At 51.1% G+C, this 20,589-nt stretch overlaps 1 protein-coding gene across 2 annotated transcripts in view; it reads right to left on the minus strand.

Annotated features, from left to right (window-relative positions):
• Nucleotides 1-8,924: 8,924 nt before the first annotated feature.
• Nucleotides 8,925-20,589, minus strand: part of VSX2 (visual system homeobox 2) — a gene marked incomplete at its 5' end in the record, with an annotated part of 24,969 nt that continues 13,304 nt past the window's right edge. Inside the window, 2 exons of one of the 2 annotated variants that reach the window (XM_080685391.1) lie at nucleotides 8,925-10,758; nucleotides 11,552-11,732. In XM_080685391.1, the coding sequence (XP_080541517.1) occupies nucleotides 10,433-10,758; nucleotides 11,552-11,732 (507 nt within the window). In that variant the 3' untranslated portion in view covers nucleotides 8,925-10,432. Of the gene's footprint in view, nucleotides 10,816-11,551; nucleotides 11,733-20,589 lie in introns of both variants that reach the window. The other variant, XM_080685390.1, reaches the window with a different exon arrangement.

Genomic DNA, 20,589 nt, shown 5'->3' on the forward strand with positions numbered 1-20,589 from the left:
ATCAATGTTTCTCTCTCATTGATGTTTCTAACTCTCTATCCCTCTCCCTTCCTCTCTGTAACAAATCAACCAAAAAAAAATCAGTGATGAAAGAGAATCATTGATCAGCTGCCTCCTGCATGCCCCCTTCTGGGGATCAAGCATACAACCTGGGCTTGTGCCCTGACTGGGAATAAAATTGTTACCTCCTGGTTCATAGGTCAACACTCAACCACTGCTGGGCAACTCTGTACTTGTTGTATTGTTGATTACTTACATTTTTTTTTAATTAGCTCAGTTTTTACATTTAAATGCATTTTTTAAAAATATATATTTTATTGATTTTTTACAGAGAGGAAAGGAGAGGGGTAGAGAGTTAGAAACATCGATGGGAGAGAAACATCGATCAGCGGCCTCCTGCACACCTCCCACTGGGGATGTGCACGCAACCAAGGTACGTGCCCTTGACTGGAACCAAACCTGGGACCTTTCAGTCCACAGGCCGACGCTCTATCCACTGAGCCAAACCAGTTAGGGCTTAAATGCATTATTTATTTATTTATTTATTTATTTATTTATTTATAATATATTTTATTGATTTCTTACAGAGAGGAAAGGGAGAGGATAGATAGTTAGAAACATCGATGAGAGAGAAACATCGATTAGCTGCCTCCTGCACACCTCCCACTGGGGATGTGCACGCAACCATTCCAGGTTGACTGGAATCGAACCTGGGACCTTTCAGTCGACAGGCCAACGCTCTATCCACTGAGCCAAACCAGTTAGGGCTTAAATGCATTATTTATTTATTTATTTATTTATAATATATTTTATTGATTTCTTACAGAGAGGAAAGGGAGAGGATAGATAGTTAGAAACATCGATGAGAGAGAAACATCGATTAGCTGCCTCCTGCACACCTCCCACTGGGGATGTGCACGCAACCATTCCAGGTTGACTGGAATCGAACCTGGGACCTTTCAGTCGACAGGCCAACGCTCTATCCACTGAGCCAAACCAGTTAGGGCTTAAATGCATTTTTTTTTTTTTTAAATATATTTTATTGATTTTTTACAGAGAGGAAGGGAGAGGGATAGAGAGTTAGAAACATCGATAAGAGAGAAACATGGATCAGCTGCCTCCTGCACACCCCCTACTGGGGATGTGCCCGCACCAAGGTACATGCCCTTGACCGGAATCGAACCTGGGACCCTTCAGTCCCCAGGCCGACGCTCTATCCACTGAGCCAAACCGGTTTCGGCTTAAATGCATTTTTTAAAGAAAGTTTACACTTGATGTAAATAGAAAGTAACTCTAAAAATGAATCCAGTGAAAACCATAGTGTTGAGAAATTGCAGCTCCATACTATGGTCTACAAAGACTGAGCCTAGGCCTGAGTCTTGCCCTCTGTATGAAAGGAGTTTAAGGGATATTATAGGAGTTAGACATACTAGCACCCAAATGAGGTATTTCTCCTTCAGAAAATTTGAAAGATGGAGTGGGAACTAGGGTAGTAACTTTCTCAATATAAGACTTGAGGTTTTTTAGCCTTGGCCGGTGTTTCTCAGTGGTTAAAGCCTCGGCCCACACACCAAAGGGTCGTGGGTTCAATTCCTGGTCAAGGGCACATACCTAGGTTGAGGTTCAATCCCTGGCTCTGGTCAGGGTGCATGCAGGAGGTATCCAGTCGTAACTCTCACATGGATGTTTCTCTTTCTGTCTCCCTCTCCTTCTCTCTTCCCCTCCTTCCCTCCCTTCCACTTTCTCTAAAAATGAATGGGGAGGGAAAAAAAGACGAGGTTATTTAATGCCTTATTGGTACCACTGAAAATGATCCTAGATGTGGGTTGGGAGTCCAAGACTTGGGGAATTGCAGCCCTGGGTAACTGAAGTCTCACCCACCTGGCTTGACTGGCATCTAGGTCTTGGCACTGTTCTTACTCAGCTCCACCCTGTAGTGGTGCTAAGGCAGTGTGTTCAGGCAGACAGGTCAGAGAGCGAGACTGTGTACTAGGGACTCTAGAAAGGCACATACATGGCCACAAGGGGATGCATGCTCAGAAAAGACCTGAGAACAACCTAAGCTTTCACCTCTGGGTGGTCTCTGGACTCACTCCAAGCAGACTAAGGCAGAGTTATAAACCGCCTGGCTAAGTGTTAAGGGAGTGTCCCAGCACAGAGCCAGTCTGCATAGACTGGGATATGTGTTTTCTTTTGTTTGTTTTTAGTTCCTGCTGTTCAAGGAAATCTTTGTCAAAATACTAGCTGAACAGATTTCAAGTGACTACACATGACAGAGGTGACAGTCTTTGCTAAAATATTTTTGGAATGTGTCCAAATGAACAGATGACTGTAATCAAAACAAAAAACAGCACACTCTGAGGGAAGGGAAGAAGCTGATTTTCATAGTTACCATATTATAATATGTAAATGTCCAGTTTTCAACAAACAAAACCCATTCAAAAGGAAAAAGATTGACAGAAACTATCCCTGAGGATGCCCAGATGTTTGACTTACTAGACAAAGACTTTAAATCAATTGTCTTAAATATGCTCAAATAGCTAAAGGAAACCCTAGAGCTGGTTCTAGCTCTGACTCTGGTGCTAGAGCTGGCAGCTAGCTGTGGACCTAGCACTGGCGTTAGTGCTGGATTTGGTGCTACAGGCACTTCTAACTCGAACTGGCATTGGCCAAAGATCTATAACTGGCACAGGTTCTGGAGCTGGAAGTATAGCTGGGTGTGACCCTGTAGCTGGTTGCTAGAGATGTTCAAGAACAGGCTCTACCTCTGAAGCAAGCTCTAGCCCTCACTGATTGTTAGAGCAGGGGCTGAGCTGGTACTTACCATTGGCTCTATCATTGGATCTGGCTCTGAAGCTGTTGCTATGGCTAGTGTTGGTATTGGCTCTAGTTCTGGAGCTGGCTCTAGTCCTAGAGCTTGTTCCAGCTCTGGCTGTGGTGCTAGAGCTGCTTCTAATGCGGAAGCTGACACTCAGTATGGCTCTAGCTTGAGGGTAGGTGCGAGAGCTGTTTTTAGCTCTAGAGCTAGAACTAGGGCTGATGCTGGTGCAGGCTCTAGCTTTGGTGCTGATGAGTTCTGAAAATGGCACTTAACTATAGAGCTGGCACTGAAGTTGAATGTAGCTCTGTAGCAGGCTCTAGAGCTGGTGATAGAGCTAGCACTGGAGCTGGGCTAGGGCTGGCTATAGCTCTGAAGCTGGCTCTGACTGTAGGTCTACAGCTGGAGCTGGTGTAAGAGCTGGCACTGGAGCTGGCTCTGGAGAAGTTGGACACAGCACTCCAGGTCCAAGCCAGGCAGGTTGGGATGCATGAAGGCCATCAGCTGTTTCAGGCAGGGAAAGTCTGGAAGCTGAAAGGAATTTTCCAAGTACTGGTCTAGCCAGATGCCTAGGATGAAAAAGAAGGCACTGGGGGTAGATGGGCAGGTAGCAGAGTTAGAGCCCTGGCTTTTCTCTCCACACTGCCTCCCTCGGCACCTCTGCAAGGGGTTGGACCTGGCACTGCCCATTCAGGGACCAGCCGCATTCCATCCCAAACCTACTCTGGCTGCCCAGGCAGGAGCAAGCCTGGTCATAGAGTAGGAGGAACCAAAGTTCCTCAGTCCTAAGGCACTCTCCATAAATGTCTGACCAATTCTCCCCTCGGGGGAGCCTGACATCTGTCTTCCCTGGCCCCCTTGCTCACTGGAGTGTGAACTCCATGAGGGCAGGAAGGCATTGTGTCTGTGTGTGCACAGTGCTGGCACACAGTAAAAATCTAACGGATAAGGAACAGTCTGTCCTGCCCCAGCCTTCCCAGGACCCTCATGTCACTTTAGTCTAGTGTGCGCACCAAGGTGCTGCCTCACTCTCTGCTCACTATTCGTGATCACATCTTCCCATTGACACTCGTTCCAAAGGGCAGGGGTGCAGCTCTTCCTGGGTCCTCATGCAGCTGAACATGCACAACTGAGGTTCAAGGCTGATTTGTGAGCAATCAGCTCACCATACCTCCTGTTTTGCCCTTCGTCATCCCCCACACCCCGCACCCCCGCACCCCTGTTGAAGGGGCAGGAAGATAAGTGGAGCTGTGAACTGGGATGCACTGAGTCTGATACTTCCTCATGATAAGATTTAGGTTATGCAATCTAATCATGAGGAAATACCAGACACACTCAAACGGATGACCTTGGGGACAGCACTATAGTGTCAACAATAAAAATAAAGGTTTAAAAATCTAGCTTGAAATCTTCAAAAATGACACGGTCATGGGAGGCAAGGACTGACTGACGGGACTATTCCAGATTGGAGGAAACTACGGAGACTTAGCAACTATATTGGGTGCATGGTCCTGGATTGGGTCCACCACTTACAAAGGACATTATGGGAATGATCAGCATTCTCTGGAGTAGATGAAAGCATTGAATCAATGTCAATGTCTTGATTTTATTGGTTGTATAGAAGTTATGTGGGCGAGTATCCTCATTTTAAGGAAATATACAGTGAAATATTAAGGAGTAATGGCACATCGTGTCTTCAACTTGCTCTCAAATAGCTTAGAAAAGCAGTAATATCTGTAAGGAGAATAATAAGGCAATGTAGTAGCTGTTCATTTTAAAAATAAAAGATCACAACAATTCAAAATTAACAGTTAAAACAAAAAGCAACTACTAAATAAGTCCTTCCCACTGCCACCTCTGCCATACCAGGTAGATGGCCAGCATGCCCTCAGGAGAACTTGGCATGCTTCCAGCCATATCTGGAACCAGCCAGAGCAAACGGCTAGAAGAAAAATTAACGGTTTCCTGGTTTCTCTGCCTAACCAAACAATCACTTCGCAGGCCTCTACTGCTTACTTGGCATTTCTGAATGAAGAGGACAGAACTGGAGAGGAAGGTGTCAGTGGTAGGAGGGGGTTGACAAGAACCAAGTGAAATAAATCCAAGCATATGGCCTGATGTCAGAATTGGGGGAAGTATTCCCGTGGGGAGCTAGGTGGGCAGTGGGAAGGCTTGAGAGGTAATTATGTTATTTAGATTTTACAGCCCCTAATAATTGGCAAAGAGCTTTGCAACTTCTGGGAAAACGGTGGACTAGGCTGGTTAAAAAAATTTTTCATTAAGATCAGCTAGAGATGACTAGAATATAATAAAAGCAAGATTCATCTATAACTGAACTAGGAAACCAGAAGGGCAATCCCAGGCATGAGAGCCAGAACAGTGATGGCAGTGAAAGCATTGGCGACTTCATTTTGTTTGTTTATTCCTCACCAAGGATATGTTTTTACTGATTTTTAGAGAGGGAAAGAGAAACATCGATTGGTTACCCCCATACGTGCCCTGGGATCGAACCCACAACCCACGAATGTGTCCTGACCAGGAATCGAATCTGTGACCCTTTGGCACACAGGACGATGCTCCAACTGAGCCACACTGGCCAGGGCAGAGCTTGCATTGTATTTTATTTTTTAATATGTTTTTATTGATTTCAGAGAGAGTAAGGAGAGAGAGAGAGAGATTGAAACAACAATGGTGAGAATTATGGATCGGCTGCCTCCTGCACACCCCCTACTGGGGATGGAGCCAACAACCATGGGCATGTGCCCTTGACTGGAATCAAACCCTGGACCCTTCAGTCCACAGGCCGACGACGCTATATCCACTGAGCCAAACCGGGGATGGGAGCTTGCATTTTAAATACCTACACACTGACAGAGGTCTAGCCCAAGGTGAAAACTGGAAAAAATACTTACGCAATCCAGGTATTCTCACAGAAAAAACAAAGATAAAAGCTATCACATTAACTTACAGAAGACAAGCAGACAATATAGCATGAGTCAGCAAATGCAGTAAACGAGTAGAATTAAGGAGAAAGTGGAAAATCCACAATCAGGGCATCTCATCACTCTGACCCTGACCCCTTCCTGTGACAGACTCCCTGAAGTGCATTCTGGGAGCAGAGCCATGCAGGTAAATCAGGTGAGGAGTCAGGGTCGGGAGGAGGCTGGCAGCCACCACGAAGAGTTGGCGTTGGGAGGGGTTGATCCGGGAGAGGTAGCAAGGAAACACCAGGAGATAGAACTAGCTGAGGCCAGTGGCTCTGGACCCAGTCTCGCTCCCAGAGGTGGGTCCTGCGTGCTGGATGCTCTTGGGGGGTCTTGAACTGCAACTCCTAGCCCAGGGGTGAGAGATCAGGAAAGGAGCAGCCAAAAGTTCCATCCCGGAGAAGCCCTCTGTTGTTTCCCTCTAGAAGACAAACTAGTTGTTGTTTTTCTAAATATATGTTTTTATTGATTTCAGAGAGTAAAGGAGAGGGAGAGAGAAACATCAATGATGAGATAATTGATCGACTGTTTCCTGCATGCCCCCTACTGGGGATTGAGCCTGCAATCCAGGCATGTGCCCTGAACGGGAATTGAGTTGTGACCTCCTGGTTCATAGGTCCACACTCAACCACTGAGCCATGCCAGCTGTTCCTAGTTTATTTTTTAAATATACTTTATATTTGTAACAATTTTAGATTTATAAAACAACAGCGAAGATAGTACAGAGTTCCCATAACTCCCTCTGCCAGTTTCCCCTATGAGTGTGTAGAAACCAGGTGGAGTGCCACACCTCCACACCCTGGGTGAGTCTGAGAGCAGAGGGCACTGCAGCTCTCAGAAGGAAGACTTCCAGGCCCCCACGGAGCTGGGGGTGCAAGAGACGGGCCTGGATGGACCAGGTCCCAGAGATCCCTCAGGTCATGGCCCCACTTTCTTGCGGGCCACAGGTCTGGGCCTCAAGCTCACACACCCTCATCCTTGCCTCCTCTTACCAGACTCCTCATCTATCCTTGCCAGGTCTGCTTAGCAGCTCCAGGCAGCCCTCATAAATCAGGGCTCCTTGCCCTTTTATACTCTGGCTCTTGGTGCACACAGCCTTTTGGGCCGGTGGAGCCTGAAATAAAATCCTCCCAGGCACTGAGACCCTGAGAAGTCCCCCACAGGGCTGGTCAGCACCTAGCAGGACTTCTCTTCGTTCTGCCTGGGGGGCCCTGCTGTCCAGGCCCCTCCTGTCCAGCTTCTTCCCTTTGCAGTGTCCCAGCCTCTCCCCTCCTTAATCACCTGGAGGCCTCTTTGCATGATGTCCCTCTGCAGAGAGCTGCACGCCTCTTCCCAGGCTCAGTTTCCTGGGGTGATTGTCCAGGGGATTTCTGGCAGCTCCCAAGCCTCTGAGTGTCCCCATTGTCCCCCAGATCTGAGGGTGGGGCAGCTGCCAAGGGCTCACCCAGGCTTGGGCTGCCTTGGTGTGGCTGCCCTTCCCCTGTGCTCAAGTGGGACATTGCAACACTGTGAGGCTGGTTGAGCAGACATCATTCTTAGAACACAGGAGAGAGGCTCAGAGGTTCAACACCTTGACTCAAATCCCATGGATATGTGTTTTTTTTTAAAATATATTTTATTGATTTTCACAGAGAGGAAGGGAGAGGGATAAAGAGAAACATCGATGAGAGAGAAACATTGATCAGCTGCCTCCTGCACACCCGCCACCGGGGATGTGCCCACAACCAAGGTACATGTCCTTGACTGGAATCAAACCCGGGACCCTTCAGTCCGCAGGCCAATGCTCTATCCACTGAGCCAAACTGGTCAGGGCCCATGGTTGTTTTCATGGTCCCTTATTTCAACGCCTCCACTGCCTTAGAACATTTGCAATTTTGTGTTTTATTGGTGTGATTACTTGAATTCTGTCCCTCCAAATAGGACAGCTTTGCCCACCACTCTATTCCCAGGGCCTTGTCCACTGGCTGATACACAGATGCTCCATAAATGTTTTTAAATCATTGGATGAATGCATGAGTTAGAGGAAGAACATTCCTTCATTCAACAATGGATTGAGTGTCAGGCCCTTTGGTGGGTCCTGGGGATTAACGATAAATAAGATGTAACCCCCCACCCTTGAAGAAGTCAGTCTTGTGAGGAAGACAGACTTGTAAATAAGAAATTACAACACTGCATAAAAACACCTTAATGGAGGAATGTCCCACGTGCTAGGACAAAACAGGTTCTAAGTCCTTCCTGGAGGAGGGGCCTTACAGGATGAGCGTTGTGGCTGGGCAGAGTGAGGGAAGGGCATTCCTAGCCCGAGGTCTGGGGGATGGTGACATTGAGTTCCACTCCGAGCCAATTGGAAACAGTCATAAGATTTCTTGAACCAACAGCTCAAATGTAATCTCTCCATTCTGCTCCCTGCTCTCTCTCGCATCTGTAATTCCATCCCACACATCATCGAGCAGGTAGGCCCCAGCTGTCTGCAGACAGTCCATGCAGTCTTCCTCGGCTTGTCTTTTACTCCCTTCTCGGACCGGGATTTAGCGAGGGTTCCTCCGACTTGTAGTTCCCGATACCCTTGCCTTTTCCATTTGTTGTGTAATAAATGTTGTGATGTAAGACATTCAAGTGCACATGTATACACAAAAGGAAGGAGTCGGCACTCTTGGGGGCCAAGATGGGCTGTGGGCTTCACCTGAGGGGTGGACGAAATAGGGTTGTTTGTAAGTTAAGTACCAGAGGGGAAGGTTAATGCAATCTATTGTGTGAGGAGCAGGAGGGAGTCATCGGTAATAATTTCGGGACTCAAGGGCTGGGCTGTTTCAGATGTGCCTGCAATGGAGGAGGGCCCCTATCACAGTGATAAATGTCACTGAAAGGTGACAAATGTCAGCTCAGTGGAGAAAGGCAGGCCACGGTGCTTCTACAGTTGCAGTAATTTTAAAAGGGGAACCTAGCAATTTCACCTAAAATGACTTTATGGATTTGGTTTTTATGCTACACACACACACACACACAGGACTGCTGGATCCCTCCCCTGCTGTTTTTACATCAATTTTATTGTTACTTGTATCTTTACAGAAAATGGCACAGAAATCACAGGTTTAGAATACCTAGAAGTTATTACAGTTCCATATTTCAAACACCTCAATATCAAGGCTCTTTCTTCTCACTCTATGTACATTATTTACACACCAGGGGCTACAGTCTAACACTTCAAACCAACAGGGGGCAAAGACAAGAACTGGGGGGAAGTTCTGTGAAAGGAATGAAGAAGAAATCAACTTCTGATAGGGAATTAAAATCCCAATTCACTGTCTCAGGCCCTTCACGAGGTATTCCCTGCAGAAGTGGTGGGATGGTAAGGGGATGCGATGGGGTGAGGGGGACATGACCTGGCCTGGGGGTGGAGGGACAGCTGCAGAGAGGCCACCCGTACGGACAGCTCCTCCCAGCAGACAGGAAGAAACCCTTTGCCCCCTACTCCAACATGGTCACTGTCTGTCTGATTCCAGTGCACATGCACCTGGGCATACACCTGGCATGAAGGTGTGTGCCTATTGCTGAGTTTGTAGTTTGGGTCTAACAGTGGCTCCTGCTTCCCTCCTTTGAGCCTTATTCCCTTCCAAGGACAACCTGGGTGAAATTGGGTCAAGGTCTGTGACTTCCCAGGTGTTCATTTAACAGCTGGATTGGGTTGCTCCAAGGCAGGGCACATGCGAACCAGTAATTTGTGAGAAGCTCCAGGGGAAGGGTGCCTTGCACAGCAAGTCAGGGTCACAGGCAGCACATCGGGGAGTCGGTGCTTTAGAGCACAGTCCGAGGGCCCTGGTAGAGGGGGTGCCCCCCCCCCAGCAGTGCAGAGAGCCACGGCATCGGTGAGAGGTGCCCCTGGCTGCAGGGCACGGGCCCTGGACTCACTACAGGTGTACATCATCTCACGTGTGGCTGGTACCAGTGCTGGGAGGGATGGTGGGGCAGCCTGGGTGTGGAGAGGGAAGGTTCCTCAGGGTGACCGTGGAGGGCGGCCGAGGGGCCCAGGCTGAGTCTTCCCTCCCACGTTTAATCTGGACTCTGGGTCCCACTGATGGGGGTGGAGCAGAGGTTGTACCTGGGCCTGCAGGGCAGTACATTCACACGGTGGAGGCCCAGGTCCAGGCCCACGGGAAGGGACAGGCTGAGGGGAGAAGTTGGCTGAGGACTGGGGTGCTCAGGACATTGGCCTTGGAGTGCAGGGCCCCTCTCCCTGGGGGGAGCAGAATCCACAGGGGGTTAGAGCTGGGAGGAGGTCTAGAGCAAGAGGACTGTGAGGGGTGGATCCCGACAGTGAGAGTGGCCAGGGATTGAGTGAAAGCGGCTTGAGGGGGCGGTGTGGGCAGCAGAAAGGCTTCTGAGGCAGGGCTGTTGGGCTGAGGAGGAGGCTGACGAGGTCAAGACTGGGAAGGGGATACCAGCGTGGTCCAAAGCCTTGGCCAGAACGGAGCTGTGTCTGAAGTCGCCCAGGGGTCATGGAGGGCCTATGGGGCAGGAGGAGGGTGGCAAATGCCAGGCTGGGTCCAGCCTGGAGAACACCTCCCGGCACCACAGGCCCCGAGAAGAGCAGAGTCCTGGGCTCCAGTGGCAGCGCACCCTGACCTTTGACCTAAGCCACGTCCTCGAGCTGCCGAGGACTCAGCTTCTCCCCCGGCCTGTCTTCGTCCATGGCCTCCTCTTCCTCGGGCTCCTCGGCATTCCGGGCCAGGCTGTTGGGCCCGGACACAGTCCCCAGCACTTTGGTGCTGTGCTCCTGCGCCCTGGCTCGGAGCGCCGCAATGCTGTTCTCCCTCAGTTCCTCCTGGGACATGGCCGCCGGGGCGTCGGGGCCCCGCTCCTCCTGCTCCATCTTATCCAGCTTGGGCAGGGCCTGGCGCTCCACCTCGGGCTTCCTCCCCGACTCGGCTGCTGCCTCCAGCGACTTTTTGTGCATTCCTAAAAAGAAGTGTTGGTATTCGGGTTTAGAAAAGCGCCTGGGAAAGCCATCTTGAACTGAAAACGGCAAAGATAGAGAGAGGCCAGAATTAAGGACAAGCAGAAAGCCTTACTTCACCCACCACAGTCACACGAGTCCCAGGGCTGGGCCAGGGCAGCGGGAGGGCTGCAGACCAGCAGCTAGGCTCCGGCCTGCAGAGGGCTTCTCCCGGCCACGCCCTGGGCACTGCCCCCCTGGCAGCCTGTTCTGTGCCTTCCCAAGCAGTGCTTGCTCCCCATCCCTCCCTCCTGGGATTCCAGATCCCAGAACCCCAAGACAGGCTGGTGCTATCAGACAGAGGCCCAGATGGCAGGCGGGGGAAGATGGCAGGTGGGGAGATTTAGGGGAAAGAAGGCCTTTGGGCAAAGCCAGAATGGTGGCCACAGGGACCCAGGGGTCCCCCGGCCCCCAGGAGGGGCAGTTTCATTCTTCACAAGTGCACCTCCCACAAGGGAAGGAAGGGGTACAGACCCTGGGGCGCCAGTCACACCCCCCTCACAGGACAAAAGAACCAACAGTCAGGGACCTGTCCAGGATGGACGTCTAGGTACCGTGGGTAGATGCAAGAGAGACACCAAGCCCTGGGCCCAGCCCACACAGAGCCCCCCAAGGGAGCTGGGGCCGTGCTTTGGAGGGCCTCCCTTCTGCTCGGCTGCTGTGCTAGGTCCCTTTGCTCCAGGGCCTGTCCCCTCCTAGGAGAGCCCACTCTCCTTGCCTCAGGGGCAGGACCCCAAGGAGGGTGTGGGCTCTTACCGAGCAGCCACGGGGCACAGGAGTCCATGATGCCATCCTTGGCGGACTTGAGGATGGACTCGGGCAGGGGGATGGAGTGCCGCACCATGGCCCCGTACAGCCCGTACTCCGCCATGACGCTGCTCCGGCCCCAGCACTTCTCTCGCTTCCTCCACTTAGCTCTGCGGTTCTGGAACCAGACCTGCAGGTGTAGACGAACAGGTCAGGAGGATGCTCTGAGGGGTCCTGGGCCCAGGCCACCCCCCCGCCCCCGCCCATGTCTATGTCGAGTTAAGGTCCCCACTCCTTCCATGGCCAATGGCCCCATACTCTTGGGAATGCTGGTTTCTCCAGGTGGGTGTCCTTACTCAAGCCCCACGGTACCCAGGGGGTTCTTCCAGGCTCAGGGGTATCCATCAGAATGAGGACCCAAGTCCTGTGAGAGTCTGATGGGTGAAACGGGTCTTTTTTTTTTTTTCTAATGGGATAAGGACACCTCTAGGACAGGGTCTTGCAGGTGAGCAGCGCCCAACGTGGTCCTCAGTTTGCAGCTGAGAAGCCCGACCCAGGTAGCTCCTGTGCTCAGACCTTAGGGCGTAGAGAATGTTTTCCTGACTTGCAGAGGGACACATTCCTTCCCAGGGCCTGGACTAGCCGTGTTCAGAACCCCCTCTCCCCCGAGCCCGAGACTCGAGCAGTCTCCGGAAGGCTTCCAGGGAGCATGAAGGTATCATGAAGCCTGGGAACCAAGCAGAGGAGGGGATGCTCCCAGAAGGCCTGAGCCAGCGCCCTCCGTGCCCTGCCCTGAGCCTGCCATCCACAGGGCCCTCCATTCAGCAGCTCTCTACCAACCTAACGGCATCATATTTGAGGGAGTTGGGCAGCCAGCCCTCCGTCAGGGAAGAAAGGAAATTCTCAGTGGTGGGAGCAGCAAAGGGGAGTGGGGACCTAGGAAAGTGTGGTGGGGGCACGCTAGGGAAGGTTTTTTTCTGGTCCCCCAACTGACTGGTGCGGACTCTGAATGATGGGCGGTTGTCCTGGGGTGCCCGGCGCTCTCCGCCCGGGAGGAGCTGCCATGCTTGGGGGAGGGGAGACTCCTGTGTCCCAAAGCAGCTTTGCTGAGACTTCCAGCCACTGACAGGAGCCAGAGCCGGAACCAGGGCCAGGCCACTGTTCCCCCAGGAGTGAGAGGCGCGGGAAGGACCCCAGGCCCGGGGAGCCCCTCTGGTTCCTTCACAGCCCCTTGGGCTCTGTCGCCCCAGCGCAGCGAGGAGCTCTGGGAAGGGGGGAGAAGAGGGAGGGCAGGGGCGGACTCAGAAATCTATTAGTTTCCGCTGCGATTTCCATTCCCTCGCCTCGCCGGTCCCCCCTTCCCTCCGGGCCCCGCCCCGCCCTCGGCAGCGGAGGTTTCAGCTTTTGATGAAAAATTGCTCCAGCTCTATTCAGGAGGCGGCAAAAGAAGAGTCACCCCCAGGGGCAGCCCTGGGCTGATTGAAAAATAAGTTAATTTCAGTTTGAATCGATGGGCCTCAGGCACTGAAATATCACGGGAAATTAAAGCGGCTGCTCTCCCGGGAGCCGTGGCATTGACCCGCACTAATTAATGCTGGGGAGGCAGCACGAGCCGCGCTGCGAGCCGCCCCCCCTCCCCGGGGGACCCCAAACACTTCTCATTTAACTAATTAGACGGGGAAAATTGGGTGTTAATTTGTTTAGGATTTTTCCCCTTCTTCCCCCGGCAGCTCCCTCCCCGGCTCCGCCCCGCGCGGGGGCGCGGGAAATGAATGCGGGGCTCGCCGGCAGATGGCTGCCCCGGTCACTCTGCAATCTTCTCAGACTTGATTGCTTGATTAGGTCGTTAGCACATTAAAAAAAAAAATTGCTTGCCGTCTGGCGCTGGCGTGATGAGTGGGACGCGCGGCAGCGCCTGGGTAATTTATCTTTTTATACGGCAAAGAATTTGATTTCAATCTGCAGATATATGGGGCGCCTTTGACACCTGTTTAACATCGCACCGCTGACAGCTTAACCCTTTGCTGCCTCGGCCGCGGGGAGGCCCCAGCCCGGCCTGCGGGGCTCGGCGTCGGTGCGCCCCCGCGGTTCCCGCCGCCGCCGCCAGGTGGCGGAATGAGCGCCCCGATGGCCCGCGGCAGCTCGGAGTCTGCGGCTGAGCGCGGCCGGCCGTGTCCGGTAGGGGGCGCCCCCGCCGCCTCGCCTCGCATCCCCGCTACCCCCAAACAGCCCTGCGGTCCCAGACACGCTGTGAAGGATTGCAGAAAGACCGCACCGTCCACGCTAAGTTGACCCGCATGTGTGTAACCGTGTTTCAGCATTTCTTCATTTGTAAATAACTGGAACCTCTGAATATGGAAAAGACGCGGCCTCAGACGTCTCCTGCCACTCCACCTCGACACTGGCCAGCTCTATTAGAAAACAATGGCTGGTTCCACTCAGGGTGGGTCGCACCTTTGATACCATGGGCTTTGACACCTGCCCATCTGTTGGGGCCCTCCTGGGGGAGCTGGGAAGCAACGTGCAAGGCCTCCCCCTGGTCCTGACCCAGAGAGCCCTGAGTGACATCTGCCAAGGACAGGGTTTCTGTAATTTGAAGGCCACTCCATGGCTGTGCTCTGTGCACTAAAGCTCAGACAGCGGTGAGCAATGAGCCGGGCTAACTGGTCATGGTCCTGGCTTAGCTCTATGCTGTTTAGATCTCCCCCAGCACCGCTTGCAGGCTCTGCCCACTGTAGGCCCTACCTGGGCCTGCGATTTGCCTGAGACCCCTGTCCTGTCCCATCTTCCTTCCCATTAGCACTTTGTCACACTCTCCAAGTACCCACTTGTCTCAAGCTGCCTTCTCCCACAGAGGAAAAATCCACATACAGGGATAAGCTACTTCAGGTTTCATCCACCTCTCAGAGAAGATAGCAAAGCATGAGCCCCTGGGTGATGGAAGTCAGGCGCCTCGTCTGACCACTTGGGAGGCTTGGGAGGCCTCTCTTTATGAATCTAAGTAAGCCACCTGCTTCCTGATCAGATGACCTTCCTGCTGGAATACGGTGCATTATAAAACAAGGCCACACCTTAACTGGAACGTGTGGGGCCAGACTCCAGAACGTTTTGCATTTTAGAAATAATGGGTGATGCATATACAACATGTTATATAACACCCCACAGCGGCAGCAGCACCATAATCAGACTCCTCAACTGATTTCTGCACTGAAGCCTATCCATACTCACACTAAGAGAGAGAAATACAAGGTCCAGTCCGGTTTTTGTCACTAATGAGTTTCGATTCCAAACTTACCACAGAACTGTTCATTTCCAGCACAGTTTGGGTTCACAGATTCTGCAGAAAGGACTGTGGAGTACAGAGAGACAGATTCCCGCCCCCCCCCCCCCCCCCCGAGTGTGGGTGCGTAGGAAGGTGCATTGCCTTGGCTTCCTCGGATTCCATGAGCACCAGTGCTTGAGATGGTGGCGGGCTTTCAAATGAACACAGCATCTTTACTAAAGAAGGAGGTGCAGCCCTAGCCGGTTGGGGTCAGTGGATAAAGTGTCAGCCTGTGGACCAAAGGGTCCTGGGTTTGATTTGGGTCAAGGGCACGTATCTCGGTTGCAGGCTCCTCCCCAGCCAGGGCCCTGATCGGGGCACGTGCAGGAGGCAACTAATCGGTGTTTCTCTCACATCATTATTTCTGTCTTTCCCTCTCTCTCCCACTCTCTCTAAAAATCAATGGGAAAAATATTTTCAGGTGAGGATTAAAAAAAAGAAGGGGTGCAAACTTGGGATTCAGATCGTATCTGGGGCCTCTAAAAGAATCATTTTTTCTGGGCCTCCTAATTTGGGGAAATGAGTAACTGCTCTGCAGATCAGACTTTGCCTACACACTCCCAGGGGCGTTGGTGCCAGCTGGTCGTCAAACCAGGAATCATCCGGACCCTGGGTTATGAGCTCCTGGAATGCCTGGCTCTCTGCAAAGACCAGATGCTGCTCCAATTTATGGAGGAACCTGAACAGCCAAAACAATTTCTTTTAAGGACAATTGGCAGGGAAGCTGTGGCAATGATGCCTTGGAGGGAAGTGGACAAGGGATTAGAATTAACCCTAACCACTCTTCATATTTACCTTTCTCTTCCTTTCCTGGAAGCAACCAGCATGTGTTCATTGGAACTTAAAAATCTGCAAGAAGCACTGAAGTCAGCCAGCCCTGCGCTGGAATTCCCAGCTCTGACAAAAAGTGCTGGGTGATCTTGGCCAAGTTACTTGCCTTCTCTCAGTCTCAGCTTCTTCAGACGTAAAATAAGAATACCTACGTACTTTTCAGGGTTGTTTTGAGGATTAATGAAATGAGTGAAAGCGCCCAAAAGTACTACTTGTCACACAGAAGGTGCTCAATAAATGCTACTTATTATTTCAGGGGAAGTGCAGAAAGTCTGGGAGTCTCTGCCCAGGGGCAGGGTTAATCAGTGGCATTGCCTGCCCCTCTGGCCTCCTCCACATGCCCTTTAAGACTGACAAATAATAAGAACAATAACTAGGGCCCTAACCGGTCTGGCTCAGTGGATAGAGCATCGGCCTGCGGACTCAAGGGTCCCAGGTTCGATTCCGGTCAAGGGCATGTACCTTGGTTGCAGGCACATCCCCAGTAGGGAGTGTGCAAGAGGAGGCTGAATCAATGTTTCTCTCTCATCGATGTTTCTAACTCTCTATACCTCTCCTTTCCTCTCTGTAAAAAATCAATAAAATATATTTTTTAAAAATCTTTCTTTAAAAATTAAAAAAAAAGAACAACAACTAGGGGTGTGTGGGGGAAAGGGGGGGGGGGACAAATGCCCCTGCAACTCTCCCTACATTGCTCCCTCGAGGCCCAAAATGCAAGAGAACACCTTGCAGAGCCCTGCCAGGTGGCTGTGATCAGGAGCTAGAAAACCAAGGCTGAGACCCCTGCTCTGCCTCCAACTTTGTGACCTTGGATGCATTTCTTAACCTTTCTGACTTCCAGCTCCTCATCTGCCTGTGATATCCTCGCAGGTTTGTTGTAAAAATTTGAACAAAATAGTGCATGGGAAATGCCTGGCACATAGTAAGAACTAAAACACTTTGGCTGGATGCTGGATGAATTCTGTAGGTAAATGTGCAATGAGATGAGGCTTTGCTTTCCAGCAAATGGCCAGCGACACTTTTCACATAAAGCCAGGTCCTCCCATCTCTCACCTCTCAGATTCCTTCGCAGCATTTGGGCCTTTTTTCCTACTTGGTCTCTTGGTCCCGACAGGCCCTAAATATTCCTTCCATTCCACTCCCACTCACTTCCTTGACTTTCCGCTTTCTAGAAGAGACTGCTCCTCCCCATGGGAGTTGGGCCCAGGACTCTTCAGGAGACCCTCTGACAAGGCACCAGCGAGGACCAGAGCCCTGCCTTACTCTTGAGGACTCTGAGCGCCCGAATAGGGACCCAAAAGTGACACCAGGGGTCACCAGGTTTGGAGTCCTGAGCAAAGATGAGTTGAGAAGATCTTCCAGATCCAGAAAGAGCCTGGGTTCCTCGTGCATTTCCCCACAAAGGTGATGCCCCAGCAGCTCTGAGGAAGCCCAGGTAGGATGCCTCTGGCGGCCAGCAGCTGCTCTGGCAGGTGCCTCCACAGCTGGCAGACAGGGCCTGAGAACTTGTGCCTCCAAGGATGGACTGGACCTGGGAAGGGCTTCTTCCCGAATGGAAGCTCTTCTGCCACAAGGGCACACATCAGGCAGTCCAGGAACTCTATCAGCTCTTTCTCTCGAGTGTGGGTAACCAGCACGAGCAGCCGTGGCTTCTGTTGTCATCACACGGCTCCTGTCTGGCAAAGTTCCCATCCTTGTATCTCCACAGGACAGCATGCCCAGGACTCCTTCCCTCAAATATCTCCCAGGAAACCCCTGCATACCTTCCAGGATTGAACCCCTAAAGGAGACATCTTGCACAATCGGATGCTTTTGGCACATTTTGGGCCCTTGGCTACCCCAGACCCAGCCCTCTAATCTTGCCCCATGCCATCAAGCCTGGCTCTGTCAGCCATATGGCAGTGTCCATCGCATTCACCCAGCTTCTTCCCACTCCTCTAGCTGGAAGCTGATTAATTTGGGCTCGCTGCTGGCGTGATTTAACGACCTCACATTCCATATCCACTCAGCACTTCTGACACCATATTTCAGCACACCCCTTCTAGTCCCAGCTTCAGGCTGAGAAGCCTGACCCTGCTGCAGCCCCTCATGTCCACTAGGGGGCAGCTCTGCTCACTCTTCCTGGGAGCCTCAGGCAGCATCAATCCCAAAACACCCGGCAAGTGATCTTGTTCCTATCCCATATTGTCACCCAAAACTCCACTTTCTTCCATTCATATTAACCCACTCAAAACAGAGGACTCCTTTCCTGAGTCTCTGACCCAGCGTTTTCACACTGGCTGCACACAATCACCTGCAGAGCTTTAAAAACACACAGTTTGGATAGAGCGTGGGCCTGCAGACTGAAGGGTCCTGGGGTTCAATCCAGTCAAGGGCACATGCCCCGGTTGCGGGCTCCATCCCCAGTTTCGGGGGGTGGGGGGGGGACGTGCAGGAGGCAGCTGATCAGTGATTCTCATCATTGATGTTTCTATCTCTCCCTCTCCCTTCCTCTCTGAAATCAATAAAAATATATATGCATTAAAAAGATGCTCTGTGACTATTTTGTAATTGTCAATTTGTACAGTTTAGGGAATATAGTCAATAATACTGTAATAATTATATTCGGTGTCCGGTGGGTGCAAGACTTATGGGGGATCACTTCACAAGTTACATAAATGTCTACCCACTATGCTGTATACCTGGAGCTAGTATAATATTAAATGTCAATTGTAATTGAAAAATAAAATAAAAGTTTTTTAAAGCAGCTGTGATCCAAATAAAAGTCCCAGGCTGAGACACACTGCAACCCTTTCCCTTCTGGGCGCCTGTCTTCTAACTTCTGGAATAGAATTTCCCCAAACTTCCTTCCTTTCCCTTGGGCAGGGACCACTTTATAAAAGGCAGCATCAGCCCTAGCCGGTTTGGCTCAGTGAACAGAGCCTACGGAGGGAAGGATCCCAGGTTCAATTCTGGTCAAGGGCACATGCCCGGGTGCCAGGCTCGATCCCCACTAGGGGGTGTGCAGGAGGCAGCCAAACAATGATTCTCTCCCATCGTTGACGTTTCTATCTCTCTTTTCCTCTTCCTTCCTCTCTGAAGTCAATAAAAATATTAAGAAGAAGAAAAAAAGGCAGAATCAAGCAGTGCTAGCCAGAGAGTCCAAACACCAGGCTGCGAAGGCTGGGGGTGAGAGTGGGCTCCGTTCACTTTGCACATCCACATCCCTGCCATGTAGGCATTAAAAGAAGGATACTTTTTGTCAGAAAGGAATCCAGTAGCCAAATAAGTGGATGTACAGGTATACCCCGATATTGTCCTTCTTGGAAGGAGTGGCCTCACAGAGGAAATAAAGTCAGTCTGGAAACCCACTTCCTCTGCCCCAGTGCTGGCATCTGGCAGGGGCTTCCAGAACGCCAGCCCCAGCATTTTGGGGGGACAAAACGAGGACCGCATGTCTGAGTCTGATATGGAGACTCGGAATCTCTTCTTTCTCCAACAATGCACAGCACCCCTTCACCCCAACCCAGAGAGCCTTAGAGCACGGAACTGCGTGTCCGCCAAGCCGAGGGCAGAGGACGTGGTCCTTTACGGAGGGGCTGCCCATCGCTGCTGCTGCCACAGTCCGTTCAGCTTATGGAGGTAGGCATTCACGTTCCCCTCTCCCGTGATGGTAGCTGAGTACTGGGTTTGAATCCAGTCTACTATTTACTTCTCCTCTCAGCCCCTCATTTTCCACTCCCAGAAAATGAGGACAGGAGCATCTAATTCACCCAGCTGTTGTGAGGGTTTATGGAGACAGGGCATGGCAAGCACTTAATATCTAGGACAATAGTAAGTGCTTCTAATGCCAGTAATAACAATACTTTTATTCAATGCGAAGGCCCCTCCCAGGAAGGGATGCCCCTCCTTTTTTACAGGTGGGGAGATGCTATCATTATTATTTTACAAATGAGTACTTTGAGGCTCAGAGCTTGGCTTGCTGGCAGGGAGACAAAGATGAGAAGTAGGGATGGGAATGCAGACTGGTACAGCCACTGCAGAAAAGAGGATGGAGTTTCCTCAAGAAATTTAAAATGGAATTGCCCTTTGACCTGTGATTCCACTTCTGGGAATATATCCTAAGAATCTTGAAACACCAATCAGAAAGAATATATGCACCCCTATGTTCGTAGCAGCGTTATTTACAATAGCCCGAATCTGGAAACAGCCCAAGTGCCCATCAGTAGATGAGTGGACAAAACAACTATAGTACATTTACACCATGGAATACTACTCGGCTGTAAAAAAGAAGGAACTTGGGAAATTATTATATTAAGCAAAATAAGCCAGTCAGAGAAAAATAAATACCATATGATCTCACTCACATGTGGAATCTAATGAACAAAATAAACTGATGAACAAAATAGACCCAGAGGCACGGATACATGGAACAGACTGACAAATGTCAGAGGGAAGCGGGGAGAGGGGAGGACTGGATAAAGGGAGGTGAAGGGATTAGCTAGAGAACATACATGTATAGTCCAGGGACACAGACAACAGTGTGGGGAGGGCTACGGGGGGAATGTGGGGGCTGGGTGGGGGCTGGGTGGAGGCGGGCAAAGGCGGGAAATGGAGGACATCTGCAATGGTGTCAACATTAAACATTTTAAATTAAAAAAAGATTGGAAGTAGGTGTGTTTGACTTTTCACATCCATACCGGGACCTCATTAGACATTAGACAGTAGGCCTCAGACACACCCGGAGGTTTACTTGCATTAGCCCAGAGAGGGTGTGTCCCAGCTGTCCACCTGGGGCTGTTACTCCACCTGTCATGCTCCCCCATTCCACCAACGGCAGCCCAGGGACCTGGTGAGGAAGGTGATCCTGAGAAGGCCCCTCCTGAAGGGACCCCCTCTTTTTCACAGATGGGAA

Source organism: Plecotus auritus (genome assembly GCF_963455305.1).
Source record: "Plecotus auritus genome assembly, chromosome: 1".
Classification (NCBI taxonomy): Eukaryota; Metazoa; Chordata; class Mammalia; order Chiroptera; family Vespertilionidae; genus Plecotus; species Plecotus auritus.